At 37.1% G+C, this 25,950-nt stretch overlaps 2 protein-coding genes across 5 annotated transcripts in view; both read right to left on the minus strand.

The window, feature by feature from the left end:
- Nucleotides 1-25,950, minus strand: part of VDAC2 (voltage dependent anion channel 2) — a 328,221-nt gene that overhangs the window by 45,848 nt on the left and 256,423 nt on the right. The window lies entirely within an intron of this gene.
- SAMD8 (sterile alpha motif domain containing 8) overlaps nt 1-25,950 on the minus strand; it is a 41,905-nt gene that overhangs the window by 12,059 nt on the left and 3,896 nt on the right. Inside the window, exons 2-5 of one of the 4 annotated variants that reach the window (XM_081824044.1) lie at nt 18,336-18,377; nt 15,479-15,528; nt 10,070-10,662; nt 254-349 (exon numbers count right to left, since the gene is read on the minus strand). In XM_081824044.1, the coding sequence (XP_081680170.1) occupies nt 254-349; nt 10,070-10,647 (674 nt within the window). In that variant the 5' untranslated portion in view covers nt 10,648-10,662; nt 15,479-15,528; nt 18,336-18,377. The remainder of the gene's footprint in view (nt 1-253; nt 350-10,069; nt 10,663-15,478; nt 15,529-18,335; nt 18,378-25,950) is intronic. The other 3 variants (XM_081824047.1, XM_081824046.1, XM_081824043.1) reach the window with 3 other exon arrangements.

The following is a 25,950-nucleotide window of genomic DNA, read 5'->3' on the forward strand; positions in this document are numbered from 1 at the left end:
AGAAAATGACATTTCCGATTAGACTATCAGCAGTTGGCTCATGGCTGAACATCACCATCTCTGATCTTTGCAGAATATATTCAGAATACTACTAAATATGTAGGTCTTAACCTCGCAGTGACTTTGTTGATCAAACCCAAAACATTTTTCATAATGACTAAAGAAGGAAATTAACAAGGAGAGAAACAAGGTTTGATGAACTTTATCCAAGACAGTCAAAATATTTTGTCTTTTAATGGCATAACTGAGGTACCTGTGTTTGTGAAGAAGAAGAACCAGGAGCCAAATATAGCACAAAATCATGCCACATACTTCTGTCATGGCAAAGGCCCATGGGATTCTAGGAACACTGGAACAGAAAATAATTACATTTTGGACTGACAAGAAGTGTATGTACATAAATGACACCCTTTGCAATAAGATACTCTTCTAAATTGCTTCCTATAACTTTTATCTCTTTTAGAAGATGGTATTTAAAGAAACTGGGGGAAAAAACTGTTTCATAAAGTATTCCATTTACCAAAACTTCTTTGCTGTCTGTGATTCCCAATTAATGGTTCTCTGAAGAGGTTACAACCCTTTTCTTCCTCCCTGCAGCAAGGTAGACCTGGATACAGAACTGTCCACAAACATCAATGGGAAAAGTTTCAATTCTTGCATGATGTGCTAACTGAAGAATCAGGGCTTGAACTTGACTCCTCTTTTTTTTTTTTCCTTGTAATAAACTTGGTTTTGTTTTAGAGGCAGTAAACAGAGTTTTTGTTTTGCTTTACTCCTTTATTTCTCTCTGCCCTCTTTTGTTTTATATCCCTGTTTTCTTCTCTTTTCCACTAATTCCTCTTTCTTCACCAAATCCAGAGCTCTTATGGTTATTCATTAGTAAAATACATGCCACATTTCTTAATTTAAAAGAAAGAGAGAGGGGGGCGCCTGGGTGGCTCAGTTGGTTAAGCGACTGCCTTCGGCTCGGGTCATGATCCTGGAGTCCCGGGATCGAGTCCCGTATCGGGCTCCCTCCTCAGCAGGGAGTCTGCTTCTCCCTCTGACCCTCCCCCCTCTCATGTGCTCTCTCTCTCTCTCTCATTAAAAGAAAAAAAATAAAATAAAAAAAAAATAAATAAAAGAAAGAGAGAGGGCGCCTGGCAGGCTCAGTCCGTGGAGCATGCGACTCAATCTCAGGGTTGTAAGTCTGAGCCCCACATTGGGTGTAGAGATTACTTAAAAATAAAATCTTAATAAATATATAAAAAGAGAAGGAGGAGGAGAAAAAGAAGACAGAGGAGGGAACGGGGTAAAGGTGAAAATGAGTGCAAACAGGACATCTGGTAGGATTATTGTCCTATTTTTATTCTTTGTACATTTCCACTAAAAATTCTTGTACAATGTGTTAATTTTATAACTAAGGAAATAAAGGTATTTATTAAAAAGAAAACATGAAATCTGAAAGAAAGATATTAACAGTCTACTCCAAACCTTATTCAGAGTAAGTAAAGATAGTCAATCATCTTTACTCAGGGACTTATCTTTTATTTATTACCTCAGAAATAAGACTCCTCTTCTGTATTTTTAATCTACTGCTGCCTTATTGCATTACTGAGGAAAGGGTTATTTCACGTATCAGAAAATTTCAGATAAAAGAAAGATTCCTGAGGTGCCTGGATGGCTCAGTCGGTTGAGCATCTGACTCCTGGTTTCAGCTCAGGACATGGTCATGGTCATGGTCATGGTCTCGGGCTCTGTGCTCAGCATGAGTCTGCTTGAGATTCCCTCTCTCCTTCTCCCTTCTCCCCCCTCAAATAAATACATCTTTAAGAGATTCCTTTAAGTGACTTTTAACTATACAAACTTTTAAAATGAACATTTTAAAAAACTGTATTTGTATGTATACATATATATGCATATCCAAAAATATATGTAGGGGTGTGTGTGTGTAACAGTTTTACAATGTTTAGGATGAGACTAAGTTTTCTGCCCCACCCCCTACCTAATTCTTGCTCCCCAGAGGCAATCACTTCCACTCTTGTGTTTTATTTGTGCCCCCCACTCCCATTTTCTCTCCCCTAGTCTCAATATTGTTTCACAATATTTTTAAAAATAATTTTTGGCTTTTACTTAAGTTTGTAATTATCATTTGCAGCTGAGTCAGTAGAGAACAATGATTAAATCCCTTTCTTGTAGTAGAAATTCTTATAATTCTCTAGAGCTAAAATATAACTTTTTTTTTTTTTTTTTTTTTTAGTTTGCTCTGTTTCTTGTGTGCCTATCACCATTCATCTTCAAACTATTCTATCAATTTCAATTTTTCCTTTTGGGGCAATTTCTCCTAGAGCTCTTCTCCTTTTTTCCCCAATTTAGCATGGTTGCATTTTCTAGTCCTCCTGTATGGCTCTTTTTTGAAATAAAACTTGACCTTCATCTTGGAAATTCCTCTTTTCTGTATTAGATTCTTTGTTTCCTGAATCCATGTTCTCCTCTTTTTCAGTTTACTCCTTAGTTTTTATAGTATGTATCCTCCAGTCGTTTTCTGAGAAACACAGGTGAAGGATTAAACTTGGTTGTTGTTGTTTGTTTTTTTAAGGGGGAGAAAGGACAGAGAGAGAATCTTAAGCAGGCTCCGTGCCCAGCCTGGAGCCCCCACGCGGTGTTCCATCTCACAACCCTGAGATCATGACCTGAGCAGAAACCAACAGTCGGGACACTCAACTGACTGAGCCACCCAGGCACCCCCTAAACTTGTTTTTAATGTTAGTTTTATTGAGGTTTAATTAACAACCAGAAAAAATCACCCCTGTTGGGTGTACAATTCAATGAGTTTTGACAAACATATTCAGTCATATAACCACCACCACCACAATAAAGATATAGAATATTTTCATCACTTCAAAAAGCTCCCGTGTCCCTTTGTAATCAATCCCCTCTCTCATTTCTAGCCCTGGGGCAACCACTCAACCGATTTCTGTCCTATATAGGTTTGCCTTTCCCAAAATGGCATATAAATGGAATCACACAGTACTTATCTACATACCTTTTGTATCTGGCTATTTTCACTTGGCATAATATATTTCAGATTTACCCATGTTATTCCATGTATAAGTCTATCCATTCTTTATCTATAATTTCTTTATCCATTCACTGGTTGATGGGGATTTTGGATATTTGATGGATATTTGGATATATCCAGTTTTGGCTGGTTTTGAATAAAGACCACTACAAGTCTTTGCTTGAACATATTTAGGTAAACACTTAGCAGAGAAACTGTTGTGTCCTATGTTAAGGGTATGTTTAACTTTTTAAGGAACTGTCAAACTTTTAAAGGCAGTTCTGTCATTTTGCATCTCTACCAGCAATATATGAAGAGTATCAGGTGCTCTGGATCCTCATAAGACGTTGTTACCAATTTTTTTCATTTTAGCAATTCTAGTAGCTGTGGGGTTGGAAAGTAAGTATTTTAAGACTTGCAAACTTAAAAATTTCCTTGGGTCTAGCCTTATAACTAATTGGTAGTTTGCCTGGACAGAGAATTCTAGGTTAGACCTTATTTTCTCTCAGAAAGTTAAAGAAAATTGCTCTTGTCTTCTAGCTTTCACTGCGGTAAAGAAGTTGCATGCTATTTGGATTTCTAATCTTTGTATGTTACTTTTTCTGTCTCTTAAGAAGCTTTTAGGATCTTCAGTCTAAACCCAGTGTTCTGAAATTCTCCATTTCTTGTACTGGGTGCTCAGTGGGCCCTTTCAATCTGGAAAGTCACATCCTTTGAATCTGGGAAATTTCCTTGTATTATATCCTAAATAATATCTTCCCTTTTTCTAACTACGCTTTCTTTCTAGAACCCATATCTATTTACTGCCGGGCCAACTGGACTGATCATATTTTTTCTCCTCTACTTTTTTTTTTTTTTTTAAGATTTTATTTATTTATTTGAGAGAGAGAGAGAGCACATGAGAGGGGGGAGGGTCAGAGGGAGAAGCAGACTCCCTGCTGAGCAGGGAGCCTGATGCGGGACTCGATCCCGGGACTCCAGGATCATGACCTGAGCTGAAGGCAGTCACTTAACCAACTGAGCCACCCAGGCACCCATCCTCTACTTTTTTTTTAAAGTAATCTCTACACCCAATGAAGGGCCTCAAGCCCACAACTCCGAGATAAAGAGTCGCATGCTCCACTGATTGAGCTGGCCAAGAGCCCCTCTCCACTACTTTTCATCTGTTCTGCACACTGGGCAATTTCATCAAATCTATGTTCCAGCTATTCTGCTGGATTTTAAATTTCTACTTCCATTTTTTATTTTCCAAAAGCTTTTTTTTCCTCTGAATTTTCCTTTTTTATAGCCTACTGTTACTGTCTCGTAAAATGCAACATCTCTTATCTGTGAGAATATGCGTATTTTTTTGAAGTGTTCTTCTGCTCCCTATTTTGTGTTTCCTACTTTGCTTTTTTCTGTTTGCATTGGTCTGTTTTCCTTAAATGTCTGGTCATTCTTGACTGACCATTCATATTTGACAGTGAAGTACTAAAAAAATAATAATAATAATTTGACGCTCTATGTGCACAGACTGAGCTTATGTTGTGGGTTTCACTGTAGAGTGATTGAGCAGAGGTCTGGTTGATGAGATGGAGATATCTCCCCTACCACAGTATCTATAGTCCTTTTCTCTTGTGCAGGTTTTCCAAGGAGAGGAATCTGTTCTGCTTAGAGAACTGGCACTGGGTGGGAGTGGGAATGGGAAGTCTGGCTACTTAAGGAAGAGAGCTAGAAGTCTCAGTGATCAGTATGTAAATTTATAGTAATCACCTTGAAAACATACTGAAAACAGGCACCTTTGTTCTCATCTGGGCATGGTATCCCAGAGTCCCTCACATTTAACTAGTCTGGAGAATATACCACCTACCTTCTGTTGGAATAGAGGTCTAAAAGCTTCTTAAATTGCTTTTCAGCCAATTCTCCCATACTTATCTGTACCTGGTTGTGAAAGATGCTTGGTGCCACCTGTTTTGGGAGTTTTTCTGGAGCTCTGAAATACAAATAAACTCACCTCTTGGACACTCCTAGTTCCCATTCCCAATCTTACAACAGGCACTCCGCGTTCTACTTTCCAAGTTTTCATCATTATCACCGTTTTTGCCTTCATGGGATTATAGGGTTCCCCCTCATCTCCTTTTACTGTCATTTTAGTGAAGTGTTGTGAGGAAATGTTTATTCACTATCTCATATTTATTTTGATGCAAAGTTTTCTGAAACGCATTATTACATGGATATGCCTCTTTTTTTCTGGATAAAAATTTAATTTTCTTTGGTAATTTAGTCATGATTGTGAACACTGATTATTGCATTGAACACAGTAATGACCTCAGGGACTACTAAGAAATGAAGGTTAAGCTCCAGACTAGAGTAGTTTTTCCTTTATTTATGTTTGCTTTTTATAGTGCTTCTGGTTCTTCCCTTGCTTTTATGGCTATCAGCTATCCCTTCTCACTGTTGTAAGTGGGCCTGCCTACAGAGGCATCCACCCCTTTCTCCTTCTAATTTTCTATTTATGATGTGCTGAAGGTCTTGGAATTGCGTGACATAAGCTTTAGAAGCAGACTCTGAAATAAAGACCAGTGTGAAAGTGAGTAGGAGTGTTTCCAAGAGAAACCTTAGTGTAGTGAGGAAATGAGATCAGGAAGGCAAGTAAGCAAGGCAAGGGTGAGACATTAAACAAAGCCTTGTGGAGTAACTATGGCAAGGGTTAACTATGGCTCAATCCTGTGGAGAATTTGTGAGACAGTGTAGGTCTGACGTAAAAGTTGTCCCAAATAGAGTAAAGAGAAAATATTTATACCCCATCTCATCAGTCATTGGTTAAGGGCTGTTGCTGGTGGGATGTAAAGTCCTAAGCATGTTTGCCTCTCTTTCCAAGCAGGTAAAATGTGTTCAACAGCTCAGATGCAGCTTTTCAACAGAGACACATTTGCTGGATGTTGCGAGTATCCATGTGCAAGAAAATGAAAAAGAGATCTGAGAAAATGAAAAAGAACACTGACAGCACCAACTATAATTCTCCTATGAATAAAGCTTCCATGCTTAAGAGCATGAAGATTTGTAGTGGGAGGCACTATAGAGAGTTAGGCAAAACTTTCAAATCCCATTGCAAACTGAGAATCACATATAGGTCTACACAAAACTTTGTACATAAATGTTCATAAGCAGCATTATTAACAGTAGCCAAAAAGTGAACAACCATTTATCAACTGATGAACAAATAAACAAAATGTAGTATATCCATATAATGGAATATTATTCTGTAATAAAGAGGAATAAGTACTGATACATACTACTATATAGATGAATCTTGAAGACATTATGCTAAATCAAAGAAGCCAATCACAAACAAAGGCCACATATTGTATGATTCCATTTACATGAAATGTCCAGAATAGACAAATCCACAGATACAGAAAGTAGATAAGTGATTGCCAGGGAATGGAGGGAGGAGGGAATGGAATGGGACTGATAATGGGTAGGAGTTTCTTTCTGGGGTGATGAAAATGTCCTGGAATTAGTGGTGATAGTTGCACAACTGCAAATATACTAAAAACCACTGAATTGTATACTTTAAAAATAAGATCCTCATTTTTCTTCCAGGCCAGTTTTCCGCCTTTCTCCCACTATGCCTTGGTTATAGTCTATATAAAACCTCAGCCTCAGAACTGTTCCATGTTCTGGATTTGTCTGATAATTTCCTCATGATTAGATTTAGGTTATATTTTTTGGGGGTAAGATTATCATATAGGTGATGTTGTGAACATCACCTCCAATGCACATGTCACTTTGTCCAATAGCAATGCTACATTTGATCATGTGGTTAAAACGATGCATGTCAGATCACGCCATTGTAAAGGTACCTTTTTCTCCCTGTAATTAAGTAATATGTGTGATATTTTCAGATTATGTGAATATCTTTGACCTTTCACCAAATGAGTTCAGCATCTACTGATGACTTGCCTGAATCAATTACTACGTTGGATGTTGCAAAACAGGCCATCTATGTTTATTCGTATTATTTTGAAGAATATCCCCTCTCAACCCACCACTTTTTGTTTATCACTATGGATTCACAGATTCTCTTACTCAATATATTAGAATCTACTACCATCATTATGCTTTTTGATGTTCCAACTGTCCCAGTTTGATCAGTGCAAGCCCCTTCAAACCAACTCATATGCTGTTTTGACATGCTTTCATTGGTTTTGTGCACTCCCTTGCTTTATGGAACAAGAGTTGTTTCACTCATTTTATACTTTCCTTGCCCCACACTGAAAACCAGTTCAAATCAGTTCTTAGAAATCTTCCTCATTCTTCTTTGATTAAATAGTACTCTGCTATATAGATGTACTATAGTATATCCAACCAGTTTTCCATGGATAAGCATTTAGATTATTTCCAATATTTACAATTACTACAAATAACGTCACAATGAATAACTTTGTATATATGTTGTTTCATATTTGTGGATATATATCTTTAGGTAAATTCCGGAAAGTCTCCTATTCTCTTTTGAACCCATAACAATTAGCTTTTGTTCTTATTAACTCTTGTGAAGGTCACAGATAACCAACACGTTGCTAAATCCAGTGGCCAATTATCCATTTTACTTGATCCCTCAGCAGAACTTGACACAGTTAATTATTAATTATTCCTGCCCTCTTACAATCCTTTTTTTTTTTTAAGATTTTATTTATTCATTTGAAGAGAGAGACACAGCGAGAGAGGGAACACAAGCAGGGGGAGTGGCAGAGGGAGAAGCAGGCTTCCCGCCGAGCAGGGAGCCCGATGTGGGACTCGATCCCAGGACCCTGGGATCACGACCTGAGCCGAAGGCAGACGCTTAACGACTGAGCCACCCAGGCGCCCCTTAAAATACTTCTTTTAAGTTGGCTTCCAGGATACTACTTTCTCTTTCTGCCCTGACATTTTCAGTTGTCTTTGCTGGTTTTGCCTAACTTCTCAGACTTCTGTTATAATGTTCTTGGGCTCCATCTTCAATCTTCTTTCCTCTTCCAAACTCATTCCCTAGAAGACCTTATCTTACATCATGGCTTTACCTATTTTGGCAACTTCCAAATTTCAGCCTGTATCTCTCTGAAATCCAGAGAAAGAAATCATCTTTCCATCTCTTATGTGACATCTGCTTTTGTGTAAAAGAGATCTCAAATTTGACATGTCCAAAACCAAATCCTTATTTTTCTCTCCAACTCAGCTCCTTCCACAATCTTCCCATCTCTGTAAAGGGCAACTCCATCCTTCCAGATACTCAGGTCAAAAATCTTAAGAGTAATCCTTGACTTTTCTTTTTCTTACACCTTACATGCAAATCTATCAGCAAATCTTGTTGGCTGCACTTTCTAAATATATGAATAGAACTTGACTCTTTCACACCATCTCTCCCACTACTATCCTCATCCAGTTCACCTCATTTCTGTCTAGATGAATTCAGTAATTTAATCCCTGCTTTCCCACACCCACATCCATACCCAGGCAATTCTCATTACAACAACTACAGTTACCTTTTAAAATGGAAGTTAGATCTCTGTACTCTTCTCTTAAATACTTTCCAACGGCTTCCCTTTTCATTCAGAATGAAAACTAAAGTGCATAATATGGTCTACAAGTCACTATACAATCTGGATTCCTGTCTCCTCTCAGACTTCATCTCCAACTGTTCTCCCCATCCCTCACTTGCTGTTTCCTGAACATGCTAAGTATACTACCAATTCAGGATTTTTGCACCTTGCCATTTCCTCTGCCTAGAATACTCTTTCCCCAGATATCCACATGCTTTCTTCCTTACTTCCTTAAGTTCTTCTGTTTATAGTTGGGAAAACTGTATAGAATAGGGATCTAACAGCTTCTTAAACAGTTTTCACTCAATTCTTCTTATTTTAGCACCACCCTTTCACCTGCAGTATCCAGAACTTTGAGAAATCTGTAACATAGACTGGGTTGGTTTTGTTTTCCTAACTGCTGTTTTAGAATTAGGTTATTTTAGGTCTGTTAGTTGCCACTCATCCATCTACTTTCAAACTTCCAAAAATGTATGACTGCTTTCTCCTCTCTTATCTGCCCCATCCTTGTAGGCTTACAACTTAAACAAAAAAAACCCTCTTTACTATACTTTTAGTCAGGGTTTGAAAGGAACAAAATATGATATGTACGTCATTCTGACATCTTAATATGGATACTTTGATTCATTTCATTTTAAAAAACATGTACTAGGGGTGCCTGGGTGGTTCAGTCAGTAAGCGTCTGCCTTTGGCTCAGGTCATGATCCTGGGGTCCTGGGATTGAGCCCCGCATCGGGCTCCCTGCTCAGCGGGAAGCCTGCTTCTCCCTCCCCCACTCCCCCTGCTTGTGTGCCCTCTCTCGCTGTCTCTCTCTGTCAAATAAACTCTTAAAAACAAAAACATATACTATAAGGCACTTTCAGAAGGGTAAAACATTTTATAAAAACGAACAAGAAAGCTCTACAAACTTTAAAAACTTTAAAAAATCACAAATATAAAAACTAATAGTTTTGAATTTTGTTCTATTCTTATTTTTCATATGCATATACTATATTCTTTTTTATATACTCAGCATTTCATAAAAACAAGATACTATCAATGAATCAGTTTGTACTATTTATGATAATTTCAATTTATGTGGTGATAGAGGAGCCCTCCCCCTACTTTTGGAAAGGCTGAAACCCGTTCATCATAAAAAAAATGTAACCAAATTTCATTTATTAGAGAAAACATTCCACGAAACCCTTTTACAATCTGAACTGCCCAAGGAGCTATAATATAGCTATTAAAAAAAAAAACAAAAAACTAAGCAGTAGCCTTTCCCACTCACATAGGCCTAAGGTCTAATTTACTCTAGGACAAAAAGGCAATTTCAAAGCACAACTTCATGTATTACCAGATAAAGTAATCAGAAAGTGTATATCAACCAAAATAATAATAAACAACATAATTATCATAAATACATTATTATCAATTGCTGTTATAGCAATTTTCTACAAACTTGGCAACTAGAAACAAAACTTACCTGTCTAAGAAGATATCTGGGAGTGGTGGGTAGGTCTGCATATCAGGCACTCGTTCATGGACTATAACCATAATGAAAGATGTAAACCCAAATACTATAAAAACATATATACAACTCAATATGGTCTTCCAGTACTCTGGGTCCAATCTTCGAATAGAATGTTTGTTTTTACCATTCATGTACTGGTACTGATCAGAATTCAAATCAGTGATGGGTCCATCACAGTCATGTGAAGGCTCCCCATTACAGAGCCACTCTGTGCTCTGAAGAGCACTGATGAAAGGTGTCATGGAACCTATGGGACTGTCACTGTTGTATCTCATCTCTTCTAAAACATCAATATGTATTTTCTGCAATTTTCGGACTGAAAGCATTAACCTTTTAATGTCCCCTAAGATTTTGATTTCCAGAGGAGGAGACCGGAGATCATATTCAGTCAATGTTAATAATGTGATTCCATCAAGTCGATGCTTATTACATAAAATGTCCACATATTCAAAAAAGCCTTCATCCTTTAGCCAAACAGCTACATGCTTGGTAGTCCAGCGACGAATACAGAGGTGATTAGGAACAGCCATTTCCTCCTCCACTGCCTGTCCAGGGAAAACAGGAAAACAAAACAGAAACTTCAGTGTGTCCTAACAACTCCTTTAAGACCAAATACATGTAAACACACCAGAAACAATAATTTATTTACATTGATCTACTGGCTTCTAGAAGAGAGTAAAAGGAACAAAAATTACTCAATGATTGGTTTTCAGTAGATTAACATTCTAATAATTTTATGCATATAAACCCAACAGCAGAAGGCTAATGACTAAACATTTTTACAAAAAATTACTCTACAAATGGCCTTTCCATACCATAGCAACCATAATTTAATTAGAAAAAGCCTACTGTTGGAATAATTGAGAAAAATCATATATTAATGCTTTTCATAAAATGAGTTATAGAAAGATATGCAATGCATAAAAATAAAACAAATTTCAGAAATCTTCATGTTTGATCGAATAAGTATCTCCTACTTCTCCAAAATGAGAAAACAAAAACAAAAACAAAAAACAACACAAAGGCAGACAGATAACTAGTTTTAGGAAACTCCTTAAACATATTTCTACCCACTATACAAATAACGATTTCTACAATAGATATAAAGCCTATAAACCAAATATGAATATCTATATCTTAATAGCTCAGTTCATCCTATACCTTGAATATACGATTATAGAACCGAATAAGCAATTTCCTTCTTAAACTATCACTGAGATTTCAGTGACAAAATTTTTAAAAGAAAACTGTCATTTTGATGTACTCACAAATTTGAGGACCCAAACTTTATATTGGCTTGTAAAAGGCCAATAATGTACTGTTTCAAGAAGTACTAATAATTTTTACTACTTTGATCCACACAGTTCTGTTTATGTTCTTTTTCCATTTTAAAACTTTCAGTAACTTGGGTCTCTATCAGGTTTATAAGATACACAGGAGACAAAGGCCTACATCAAAAAAACCCTATTTCCCTAAAGTATGTTTTCTCAATTACTAAAGCATGTGGGTTTTATGACATTTTCCAGATTTCTGAAGATCCTATTTCCTTCTGAGATGATTTTTTAAAAAACACAGTAGGCAAACTTTTTTAAAGCATAACAACAACAACAACAAAGAATGATACAAGAAATACCCATGTGCCCATTACCCAGCTTGAAAAAAAATATAAAATAATTGCAATACAGATGTTCTGTTTCTTAATCTGGGTATTAGTTATACAGGTCTGTTCACTTTATAAAAATTCAAGAAGCTGTATACTCATGATCTACACTTTTCTCTACATATGTTAAACTATATTTTAAAAGTTTGCTTTAAAAAGCCAAAACCAAAACATCAATACAAGTGACTGTCCCTCTCTGATATCATCCTCTTCCTCCCCCTTTCCAGATAAAATAATTCTTGATTTTGGTATTTATCATTTCTTTATAACATGTATATCTGGCTATGAAAAACCTTCTGTGCTTACTTATGCTAAAAAAAGTGAAAAACTGCTACTGTCCTCCTTTCTTCCCCTATCCACACAAACTTTTGCCACGAAGACTCATAATCACTTGAAAAAGGCAGATACTTAACTACATGAGCACCACTTACACCATCAGAAATACTCAGCCAGCAAGAAACACTCACTAAATATTTCTTAATTGCTAAAAAGCAATCCTAGTTTTTGGAAGCCTTAAATCATATTTTGTTTCCAAACAGAGTTTTTCATACTATCAATCCACAACAGCTTTTCAGTCTGAGGAAATTAACAGCACATCCACCTATAAGGATCTGTATGTTTTAAAAGGCTGTCTAATTCTTATATACTATAGAGCTACAAGAAGTCTCTCTTACTCAGCTCTTTCTAGCTACACTGCCTTTCCTAAGGCCAAGGAATTATGCGTTTTATGCAGTTTAACACTGAATTTTATACATACTAATGTATATCATTTTATATAAGTTATTACAAATATAAAATTCCATTAAAATATCATTTTGCGGGGCGCCTGGGTGGCTCAGTCATTAAGCTTCTGCCTTCGGCTCAGGTCATAATCCCAGGGTGCTGGGATCGAGCCCCACATCAGGCTCCCTGCTTCTCCTTCTCCCTCTGTCTACCACTCTCCCTTCTTGTGCTCTCTCTCTGTCAAATAAATAAATAAAATATTTTAAAAATAAAATAAAATAAAATATCATTTTGCTGTTTTAGTTCATATATATACCCAGATGGTTTCATCCCACCCACTACATACATCTTTTTCCCAAGATATGCTCTGAATAAATTATTTCATCTTTGAATATCCAACAAGCACATGCTACAAACTCTGTAGCAGTAACAATGTAGCAAATTTGATAAGCTCATCTCACACACAAAAAGGCCAGATTTCTTCTGTCATTTTATTTTCTATTCTGCTGCCTTTCTCCTTTCTCAAACAGCTTACCACCAATGGGTTCCAAGTCACTCCCATCCTTGTAGCATTATCCTTCAGTATGGTTTTGTCTCATACACTGCTCAAAATGATCTTCTCTCTCATAGTTTTTTTCCCCCGTCTTATATCACCAGCTCTCTACACCCTCAATCAGGCTAACAAACAGGCTTTGAAACTGGTGCTTTAGCTGCTAGAAAATATGAGTTACACAAGGAAGCCTTCCGGAAGTCTTTGAGCCTGCTGTGGCAATGCCCTAAAAACATGACACACTCCACTAATGTGCTTCATCAGGTCAGGACATGTCCTTTAATTGTATGCTACCACATACAGTTAGAGACCCATATTTAGCTAACACTGCGAAAACCTGCTCTAAAGAGGTATATTAAAAAGATGATAAAAGGCTTTAGGGCCAATTTAATATTTCTATTGTGCCATAGAAACTACATGAAACAGGAGAGTTTGAAGTTTCATACAAATCCAAAAAATGAAGAAATTAGGTTAGTAAGTTTTTAAAAACACTTTCAGCTTTTTTTTTTTTTTTTGAGGGGGAGGGGCAGAGGGAGAGGGAAAGAATCCCAAGCAAGTTCCACGTGAGCGTAGAGCCTGATGCAGGACTCTTATCTCATGACCCTGAGATCATGACCTGAGCCCAAATCAAGAGCCAGACGCTTAACCGACTGAGCCACCCAGGCGCCCCAGAACACTTTCAACTTTAATCAATAATTAATATGAATAAATTATCAGTTAAAGGGACTGTTTCTGACCAAGATATAATAAGAGGGACCAAATTTACCCACCCACCTCAAACAACCAAATAATAGACAAAATATATGGGGGGGGGGGAGAAAAACTAGCTTCAAGACATTGGGCATCGGACAAAAAAGATCCCTGAAAGACGGGAAACAAAGTAACCCTACTGCCCCAGCTTACTGCCTTGAGAGTTTTTTTTTTTATATATATCTATATAGATATATAAGAGATTTTTTAATTTGACAGAGAGAAACACAAGAGAGAAGAAACACAAGCAGGGGGAGTGGGAGAGGGAGAAGCAGGCTTCCTGACCAGAGCCGAAGGCAGGCGCCTAACGACTGAGCCACCCAGGCGCCCCTGCCTTAAGAGCTTCCAAGTGATGTGTGGCACAGGACACAAAATGGGTGAGGCCTGGCAGACTTGCTGAGTTGAGGAGATGGAGCTGAGAGTTTGGGGAGATCCAGGTGGCTAGTGTTCATGAAATAGAATACTGGAGAGCAGAAAGATGAACAGAGAGAACTTGTTATGGACTGAATGTTTGTGTCTCCCCAAAATTCATATGTTGATATCCTAGCCCACAATTAGGAGGTGATTAGGTCATGAGGCAGAACCCCCATAAATGGGATTAGTTCCCTTATATGAGATATCCCAGAGAGTTTTACCACCCCTTCCACCATTTAAAGACAGAGCTAGAAGATGACTGACTATGAAGCAGGAGGCAGGCCCTCACCAGACACCAAATCTGCTGGGCTTTGATCTTGGACTCCTCAGGCTCCAGAACTGTGAGAAATAAGTGTGTTTTGTTTAAGCCACTCAGTCTACAGTAATTTTAGTGATTTTGTTATAGTAACTAAAAAAGACTAAAACAGAACCCCAGAGATCTGCAGACTCTCCCTTGAATATGCAGCTGAATACTGATTATCACATATACATGAGGAAACAAAATAGGACAGAAAAAAGAACCACCCAGAAAGATTAGGGGGGAACAACATCCAATATACACAGAAGACCAATAAAAGTGCCTACCCCAAACAGCCAGACTGGAAAAAAAAAAGAAAATCTCACAATCCATGGGGCATTGGGCAAAGCACACAGGAAGATCTTGTCATAGTAGTGAGACAAAATGAATCTTAAAGCAGTAGTTATTCAACTGGGGGCAATTTGCCACCCCTCCCCACATTTGGCAATTTCTGGAGACATTATTGGTTGTCACAACTGGGGGGGTCACCTAAAGGTTGCTGTTAAACATTTTACAAAGCACAGCATAGCCCTTCACAACAAAGAATTAACTGAACCAAATGTTAGAGTGCTGATATTGAGAAACCCTGCCCTAGAATGAACATGTCTCTGGTCCAGCCAAACAAATCTTAAAAGCAAGATCCAAAAGGATCAAATTGTTTTCCAGTAATTTAACTACCTCCCACAACAAAGCTCAAGAATATTACTAGGAATACAAAAGTATTCAGCACCAGATAAAATCCATAATATCTGGCATCCAATCAAAGATTACCAGACATGTAAAGTAGGAAAATTCACCTATAATGAATAGAAAACCAATCAGCCAAAATTGACCCAAAACTGATACAAATAATAGAATTAGCAGACAAGGAAATTAACTAAGTTATAAGAACTCTATTACGTATGTTCAAAAAATTAGACATGGACACAAAGAACATTCAATTCTAACTTCTAAAGATGAACTTACAATATATGCAATGAAAAATATGCTGGATGGAATTAACAGCTGATTCTTATCTGTAAAAGATAAGAATAATAAACTTGAAGACATAACAATAGGAATTATTCAAAATGAAATACAAGAAATATCATTTTTTCCTATCTTCCAGAAAAGGAGAGAACCAATCTTCCCTCTTTCTTTTCTTTTTTCTTTTCTTCTCTTTCCTTTCTTTTCTTCCTTCCTTCCTTTCTTTCTTTGAGGGAGGGGAAGGGAGCAGAGGGAGAGGGAGAGAGAGAATCCTAACATGGGAAATGATCTTACCATCCTGAGATCATGACCTGAGACGAAATCAAGAGTCAGATTTTTAACTGACTGAGTCACCCAAGTGCCCCAAGGAGATAATATTTCTGAATTCATTCCATAAGGCCAGTATTACCCTAATACCAAAACCAGGCAAAGACAGCACAAGAAGAAAATAAACTATAGCCTGATAGCCCTTTAAGAACATAGATGCAAAAATTTTAAAATCTTAGGCATCAAATCCAACAATATTTAAGAAAGAATTAATACATCATAACCAAGTGGTATTTATCCCAGGAATGCAAAGTTAGTTTAACACTTGAAAATTGAAATAATTCACCATATTAATAAGCTAAAACAGGGAAACCACATGATTATCTCAAAAGACACTAAAAAAGTTGGGGTGCCTGGCTGGCTCAGTTGGAAGAGCATGTGACTCTTGATCTCAGGGTCCTGGGATCGAGGGCTCCCTGCTCAGTGGGGAACCTGCTTCTCCCTCTGCCTGCTGTTCCCCCTGCTTGTGCTCTTTCTCTTTCTCTCTCTGACAAATAAATAAATAAATAAACAAATCTTAAAAGCCTTTGACTCCTTTGCCTATGCTCCAAGGAATTGATATATACAATGGTTTTCAACCTGGCTACACATTTGAATAATCTGAAGTTTAAAAACATGCCTGTTCTACTGCCCATGCCCCACCCCAGAACAATTGGATCAGAATCCCTGAGGGGACAGAAGCTTGACATCTGCATTTTTTAAAAGCTCCCCAAGTGATTCTGAAGCACTATATTAGACCATCCAATCTAATTCTGCTTGTTCTTCTATTTCTGGCTTAGCTAACATTTAACCTTTCAAGTCCCTTCACACACATCTTATTTTATCCATTATATGTTAATTTTGTGTTGAATAGCTGTCTCTCCTATATTATAATCTAAATGATACAACTGAATAAAACAGTTAAACATATACATAGAACTGCTGGTAAAGAAGTATCACACTCTAGGGTTGACTGCTGATATGTATTAAGAAAAACTGCATTTATTTTATACTAAAAATAATTCTTTAGAATCTGTTTATAATACCAAAACCTAATACCCAGAAAACAGAGAATTTTTATTATTTTATTTTTTAAGATTTATTTATTTGAGAGAGAGTGCGCGAAAGAGCGAGCAGGGGAGCAGCAGAGGGAGAGAATCTTTAAGCAGACTCCTCACTGAGCAGGGAGCCCCCAGGGCTTGATCTCATGACCCATGAGATCACGACCTGCGCCAAAACCGAGTCAGATGCTTAACCACTGAGCCATCGAGGTGCCCTGAAAATTTTTATTATTTTTAAATAACTGATCAAATTTATCCACAATTTATATATTTCTGATAATTATAAGGAAATAAGTCTTCAAAATATAGTAAGAATGCTAAAAAAAAAAACTATAATATTTTTAAATCTGTAAGTCCCTGGTAGGATTTAATAGCTTTATTTTCAATCCGTCCTTTAGCTTTAAGGAAAAGCAGCATGATATGGTGAAGAGCAGCAAACTGGTTGTCAAAATTCTTGGAGCTTAATTTCATTAATATTAACACTTTAGGTGACTAAACTTTGTGGCATCTAAATACCTAATCTGTAAAATGAGGGGGGAAAGAGCGAGCTAATAGAAGGAAACTAACACTTATGAATATTACAGGTCAGACACCGTCCACGGTTATTTCACATGTGATTTCATTTAATAATAACAATAATAATAATAGCAATAATAATTCCTGCTTGATCTTTGCCTAGTTGCTTTGGGGACTCTGCCTGACTGGACCTGCTTTATCTTTTATTTATTTTTTTAAGACTTTATTTATTTTTTTTTATTTAAATTTTTTTATTCTTAAGACTTTATTTTTAAGTAGTCTCTATATCTATATCCTAAATCACACACTCTAAATTCTGACCTGTGTTCAGTGCATTTTCAGAAAGTAACAAGAGGCAATAATTAGATGAGCTAACATTTTAAGACTTTTACAAAGTGCCAGGAAGTGTTCAGTGTTTTACTTGTATGCTCAAATAATTCTCACAACCATATAAAGTAGGTATTATTATCTTCCTCACTTTACAGATGAGATAACTGAAGCAGATGGATTAAATAACTTGCCAAGATAAATGTGTACTAGTAACTACTACAGACAAGTTTTCAACCCAGGCAATCTCATTTCAAAGTCCATGTTCTTACTCACTACACCACACCATCTCACATAAGCTGAAGGCTCTTGTACTTCTGTAGGGATTGAATCTCATAAATATTAAATATTTTCTAGTTATCAGCAGAGGAATTTATCAAAGGTTTTCAGTTACAGTACATAAAGGTTACATAAATGAGACTGCCTAATGATGAAAGCTTTTTTTTTTTGATGGAAGCTTTTTGAATCACAAATTTTACACTGTTTAGTCTCAAACATTTACTGTCTGCTATATGCAGATGTCAAGTAATAAGGCATTGGGGATAAAGACAGTATTAAAATGCCCTCATGTTATGTTTGTTCACCTATTAAATATTTATTGTGCACATACCATGGGAAGGGTATTGCACTAGGCAAGTGGCACGTACCTAGATGAATCTGAAACAGAGCCTGCCCCCAATGATTTTAATCTGGAAAGGGATATTAAAGAAAGTCATTTTTTAAAAAAAGGTAAAATCAATTACAGCTGCTAGTTCTTTATATACATTAGCTCGCTTAATCCATAAAACATAACAAAGCAGTTTACTTAATGAAACGTTTAAAAAAATTGGAAAGTTAAGGGAGTTGTAAAAGAGAAGTTATTTCCAGTTGGTAAGATCAGAAGAGTTCTTGGAAGTGACATCTGAGCTGAGCCTTTAAGGAGAGATGAAACTGTGGATAGAGATGGAGAAATAAAAGTACACCAGTAGAGGAAAACTGCATGAACAAGGATATGAAAACAAAAAACAATGAAGAACGATTAGTGTTCACAGGGCATAAGCGAGTACTGGAATATTAAGTTGAAAATAGAAATTGGGGGCGCCTGGGTGGCTCAGTTGGTTAAGTGACTGCCTTCGGCTCAGGTCATGCATGATCTCAGAGTCCTGGGATTGAGTCCCACATCGGGCTTCCCCTGCTCTGTGGGGAGCCTGCTTCTCCCTCTCCCTTTGCCTGCCACTCCCCTGTTTGTAAGCATACTTGCTCTCTCTCTCTGTCAAATAAATAAATAAAATGTTAAAATATATATATATATATATATATATATAAATTGGGGCTAGATCATGGAAACCTCTAATTGTCAAGTTCAGAATATTCTATAGACACGAGAGATTCTTTTTTTTTTTTTAAGATTTTATTTATTTGACAGAGACACAGCAAGAGAAGGAACACAAGCAGTGGGTAGTGGGAGAGGGAGAAGCAGGCTTCCTGGCTGAGCAGGGAGCCCGATGCCGGGCTCGATCCCAGGATCCTGGGATCACGACCTGAGCCGAAGGTAGACGCCCAACGACTGAGCCACCCAGGCACCCCTGGACACTAGAGATTCTTGAACAAGAGGATCACATAATGCGTGTGCTTTACAGAGAATAATTGTCGGAAAAGTGTAAAACAGATTGTGAGGACTGAAGCTAGCATAAAAGTATTTAACAGACTGAATGAAGGAAACAGCTTCTAAAAAATGATGATGAAAAATGATGATGCGAGAGATGAAAATGATAAAATGATGATGAAAAATGATGATGCAAGAGATGAAGGAAATACTACACGAGATGAAAAAATGGCAGCGATTACAATCTTTCTGACAAATACATTTTTAAAAACAGCATATGTAGGGGCGCCTGGGTGACTCAGTTGTTAAGCAGGGAGCCTGCTTCTCCCTCTCCCATTCCCCCTGCTTGTGTTCCCTCTCTCACTGTGTCCCTGTCAAATAAGTAAATAAAATCTTTAAAAAAAAAAAACAAAAACCCAGCATATGTAGACTTCTGCTTGTGGGAAGATGGAGTAGACGTACTTTTCCCTATTACTCCCTGGACAAACCACATACCTGAGAAAGGACCCATATCTAGAACATATAAAGAATTCCCAAAATTCAACAGTAAAAAAAACAAAAATCCAATGAAAAAATGGGCAAAAGACATATAAATAGGCTTGTCATCAAAGAAAATATATGAGGTACACCTGGGTGGCTCAGTCGGTTAAGAGTCTGCCTTCGGCTCAGGTCATGATTGCAGGGTCCTGGGATCGACTCCTGCGTCGGGCTCCCTGCTCATTGGGGAGCCTGCTTCTCCCCCTCCCTCTGTCTGTCGCTCCCCCTGCTTGTGTGCACTCGCGCACCTGTGTATCTGACAAATAAATAAAATCTTTTGAAAAAATAAATAGGATATATGAATGGCAGAGAAGTACATGAAAAGATGTTCAGCATCATTAGCTGCTAGGGAAATGCAAATTAAGACCATGGTGAGGTATCACTACACACCTGTTGAAATGCTAAAATAAATTGGGCCAATATGGAATGCTATCAAGGACAGAGAGAAACTGGACCTCTTACACACTGCTGGGGGAAAGTAAAATTGTACAGCCATGCTGGATGATAGTTTGGCAATTTCTTTAAAAACTGAGCATACACTTACCATACAGCCTAGCAACTGTACTCCTACTCCTGGGCATTTATCCCAGAGAAATGAAAACTAAGGTCCACACAAAACCTGTATACAAATGTCCCTAGCTTCATTACTTGTCATAGCTGAACTGTGTATAAAAACAAAATATCTCACAATATGTAAACAGTTAAACTGTGGAACTGTGGCACATCCATACCATGGAATACTACTCAGCAATAAAAATTAATAAACCATGGATACACACAATCAATGGGACTCAAGGGCATTGTGCTAAGTGAAAAAAGTCAATCTCAAATTGTCACATACAGTATGATTCCCTTTATAATATCCTCAAATGATAAAATTATATAGGTAGAAAACAGATTAGAGGTTGCCAGAAGTTAGGAAGAGTATGTATCAGGGGTGTGGAGGTTAACCCAAGGGAGATCTTTATAGTGATGGAATAATTCTATGTTTTTAAAAAAATTTTTAGGCTTTTTAAGTTTTTAAATTTATTTATTTAAGTAATCTCTACACCTGACGTGGGACTCGAATTCACAACCTGGAGATCAAGAGGTACATGCTCTTCCAACGAGCCAGCCAGGCGCCCCTCTATATCTTGATTGGTACAATGGTTAAACAAATCTACTCATGATAAAATGACACACAACTATACACACATTTTGAATGGTCTTGATACTGTACTATAACTATGTAAGATATAACTAGTGAGGTAACTTGAGTGAAGGGTAAGTGGGATCTCTCTGTACTATCTACACAACTTCCTGTAAATCTAATTATTTCAAAATTAAAGTTGAAAAAACTTTTAAAGGAGCAAAATGTCCTAAAAAATAGTACATGTAGCCTATGCATATATCTTTAAATAAGTAAAATGTCCAACTATTAATAGTTACTCCTCCAGTGAACTCTTTCACTCTCTACCTTAAATATTTCTAAAATTCCTGAATTTTATACAATGAGCATGTAATACTTGATATCCAAAGGGAAAAGACTCAAGAAAATGACAACAAGGGGTGCTAGGGTGGCTCAGTCGGTTGGGCATCTGCCTTAGGCTTGGGTCATGATCCCGGAGTTCCAGGATTGAGCCCCACATTGGGCTCCCTGTTCAGCTGGGAGTCTGCTTCTCCCTCTCCCTCTGCTCCTCTCCCTGCTAGTGCACTCTCTCTCTTTCTCTCTTGCTCACTCTCTCAAATAGGTAAATAAAATCTTAAAAAAAAAAAAAAAAGAAAATGAAAACAATATTACTTCTCAACTGTTTGAAGCACATCACACAAATAGATATGAATAGAAAATTTAAAAAATCAATTAAATTCAACTATTAACCCATGTATACATATACACACTAAATAAAAGGTAAGAAATACTGAGGCAACTAACAAGACCAAGAATTCCAAAAGAACATCTGATTATATATCCAGCTCCATCACCCATTAACAGTATGACTTTAGAAAATGACTTAACCTTTATACTTTGAGACCAAGAGATTACAAACAGAAACTAATTAGAAACATTAAACATATAATGTTTTGTAAATCAGGATGACAGAATTCTTAAAATGGTAGAATTAGGAATGATCTGAAAGATCCAGTATAATTCTTCAGAAACAATAAAGGCTTGAAAGTTAAATAAATTTCAGACAGCTATTCTGCAACAGAATTTGATATAAAACCCAGAAAGCATAGTAGTTAAGAATGCTGGCTCTGGAAGAGAATGAAGAGAATATTAGTTCTTACTCCACAGCCTTGTTAAGATTACCTGGAATAATACATGTAATGCATTTATAATAATGCTTGGCAAATACAAACTGCTCAGTAAATGTAAGCTAGTATTGTCATCCTCATCAACTCCTCTTTCTGCTAGTGTTGCCCTAGGCCTGAAATTAAATCATTAGGATAGTCATCTATAATTAATAGTCAAACCCACTCTTAACTTTTGAAATCTTTGGGTTAATATGAAATAATTTTGAGTATTTGAAAACAATTGTAAAGTCTTATAAAGGTTTTGCTCAAGGTGGAATTACCTTTTAGGGAATCAACAGTGTAATAAAATAACGTAAACAAAAAACCAAAATAACAACAGTGATTCCAGTTAATCAGAGCAGAATTCAACTCAACAGGAGTTCCTCATATAAAGACTTGTTTAATACCAAGTTTAACTTAATAAAAATATTTCAACAAGAGCATAACAACCTCTAAAAAAATGTTATAGGTTGATGCAACTGATTATTGTCGGTATCTAAAAGTACTTCTAGGGGTGCCTGGCTGGTTCTGTCAGTGGAGCATATGACTCTTGATCTCGGGGCTGTAGGTTTGAGCCCCACATTGGGTGTAGAGATTACTTAAAAATAAAATCTTAGGGACGCTTGGGTGGTTCAGCCGGTTAAGCGTCTGCCTTTGGCTTAGGTCATGATCCCGGGGTCCTGGGATCGAGCCCGTATCAGGCTTCTTGCTCAGCGGGGAACCTGGTTCTCCCTCTGCCTGCAGCTCCCCCTGCTTGTGCTCTAACAAATAAATAAAATCTTAAAAAAAATAAGTATTCTATACTTCTAACAATTTGGGAAGAAACTGGGAAAATTTCCTCAAGTGACAGGTACTAATAACTGGAAAGACACAAACTATCCTGTTGGTTTTAATTATGCAAACACATAATTTGGTTATGTGTTTCTAATTTACCATTATGCAATCTTTAGAATACAAAGGATGTATCAACAGGAGCACGCAGGTGGCTCAGTTGGTTAAGTGTTCAACTCTTAATTTCGGCTCTGGTCGCGATCTCAGGGCTGTGGGACTGAGCCCCTCCTGCGCTCTGTGCTCAGTTGAGGAGTCTGCTCGAGATTCTCTCCCTCTCCCTCTGCCCCTCCGTGTGCTCTAAAATAAATAAATAAATAAATCTAAAAAACAAAACAAAACAAAAAAACCCACAAAGGATATATCAGTAAAATGAAAACTTTACTTTCTGTGTGTCTTATAGAAACAATGCCTAGGTTCATATAGTGACAGTGGTTTTAAATATGCTGGATTTTCCTTGTGGTTTCACTTGATCATGTGTACTCTAAAATACTAGAGTACAGGGGTGCCTGGGTGGCTCAGTCGGCTAAGCGACTGCCTTCGGCTCAGGTCATGATCTCAGGGTCCTGGGATCGAGCCCCGCATCGGGCTCCCTGCTCGGTGGGAAGCCTGCTCCTCCCTTTCCCACTCCCCCTGCTTGTGTTCCCTCTCTCGCTTTCTCTCTCTCTCTGTCAAATAAATAAATAAAATTTTTAAAAATAAAATAAAATACTAGAGTACAGCCTGAAGCAATTATCTTCTTTAAAAAACATACACCGTCTTTAAAAATCATACATTAAAATGCCCCTAAAGGAATTTAGAACAACTGATGAAACTTGATTTATAAATATAAAATGTGGGGCGCCTGGGTGGCTCAGTCGTTAAGCATCTGCCTTCGGCTCAGGTCGTGATCCTGGGGTCCTGGGATCAAGCCCCGCATCGGGCTCCCTGCTCAGTGGGAGCCTGCTTCTCCCTCTCCCACTCCCCCTGCTTGTGTTCCCTCTCTCTCTGTGTCTCTCTCTGTCAAATAAAAAAAAATTAAAAAATAATTATAAATATAAAATGTGCTATTTTTGAAAGTTATTACTGATTTGGTATACAGTAAAATTTTTATTTATTTTTTATTTTTTAAAAGATTTTATTTATTTGGGGGGGTGGGAGAGAGCACAAGCCTGGGGAAGGGCAGAGGGACAAGCAGACTCCTCGCTATGAGCATGGAGCCCAAAGTGGGGCCCAATCCATGATGAGAGCTGAAGTCAGATGCTTAACCAACTGAGTGACCCAGGCACCCCTACAGTAAAATTTTATTTTTAAGCATCCAACTCTTCTTATTTATTTATTTGAAAGAGAGAGAGAGTGAACGAGAGGGAGAACACGAGCAGGGGGAGTGGGAGAAGCAGACTCCCCTGCTGAGGCGGGACTCGATCTCAGTACCCTGGGATCATGACCCAAGCTGAAGGCAGTCCTCCAACCAACTGAGCCACCCAGGTGCCCCCCCTTCAGTAAAATTTTTAAAAATTATAATTTTCAAGTGATGTATAAAACCTAAAAAATAATATCCACATCTCAAGAGAAAAAAAGGGGGAAGAGATTTTTTAAAATTATATAAAGTTAATGTTAATATATTCCCCTTCAGGCAATTATACATTATAATTGAACTCACACTAAAATAAGCTTAAATCTAATTTTACCTAATAAAGCTTAATTATAATGCACACAACAGAGACAAATCATACCAGTCTGCAGATCCATAAACCAGAGCACAAAATTAATTTCTATGAAAGTAAAAAGCCTAAACTACAATGTAGAAGGACAAAGTTTACTTTGGGCATTTAACTCTGCAGTTTGTAGTATTTAGGACTATGAAGCTTTTCTTTCTAATCTCATCTTTATTTTCTTTAATTCTAAATTAAAATTTTTTCATTGAGCAAACACAAAACTATTATTGTCTCTTTATATTTATCTAAAAATAGTTTACTTTTTCTTAATAAGCACAGAGCATTGTTTCCAAAACATCTATGAAATCTTCTATAATTACAAGACAGTTACGAAGACCCTGAACCAATTTCTACCATCAATTTTTGAAACTCTAGCAGTGATTCTCTACTGTTTTGTTATGTTCCACTTTTAAGCAGTAGAGTTTGAGGCAGCACATTTAAAGAAAGGCTGTACTTCAGTTCTCAGATATTTTTTGCTGCCTGGACCATGCACTCTTAACTATGCTATTAAAAAAAAAAAAGTTGTCATGTATACCAAAGAACACAAACTTTTTCTGGCTCCAACTTGCCTTTAGACTAAGACTCCCACTAGCAGGTTGCACCTAATTCTGTATCACATCCAAAACCGTCTCAGCTCAACGAGTAAGAATCTAATAGATAACACTGCCCAGTTTAAATCCTCAGTTACAGTAAAAGTTTTTACACAATGATGAAAATTTAGTAGTAAATTTGATGAAGGGTTCTTGATCTGGCTGTATGCCAGTACAAAGAAATACACCAGCAAAGAAGCATATAAAATTCTAGTTCTTATTCTAATCACTAAAATGATATTTAGAAAGGCTAGTGGTTTGACATATTGATCAGTAAAATCTTTATTTTTAAATATGCTACACCTCCAAATCAAATCAACATAATGGAAAAGGAGAAACTGGCTCAAGATTTCAAAATCTATTACAATATTGCGAAAATATACCAGACTTGGGCCCCCAATTTAAAGTATGGTTCTGGCAATCTTTGACTTTTATGACAATATTATATTGATGAAACTGACATCGATTTAATTTAGTCTCAAACTACCACTAATTTGCAGGCATTTCCAATAACTCAGTGATACAGTTTCACTTATAAGAAGACCCGAAATTAGTAGAATTCATGGTTCTCATCTCCTACTAGAATGTCTTAGCTGTCAAGAATTTTAAGAGAACAAAGGGTCAAGATAATAGGTACATTAGTACCTCTCTTGACCACTGCCACAATTCAAATGCTTAATTAAACCTACTATAAAAATTTGAGACAAATATAAATATAGGTCACTGCCTTCACAACACCCCTTTGAGGTAC

Source organism: Leptonychotes weddellii, chromosome 6 (assembly GCF_054177405.1).
Source record: "Leptonychotes weddellii isolate Sample4059 chromosome 6, ASM5417740v2, whole genome shotgun sequence".
NCBI classification, from domain to species: Eukaryota; Metazoa; Chordata; class Mammalia; order Carnivora; family Phocidae; genus Leptonychotes; species Leptonychotes weddellii.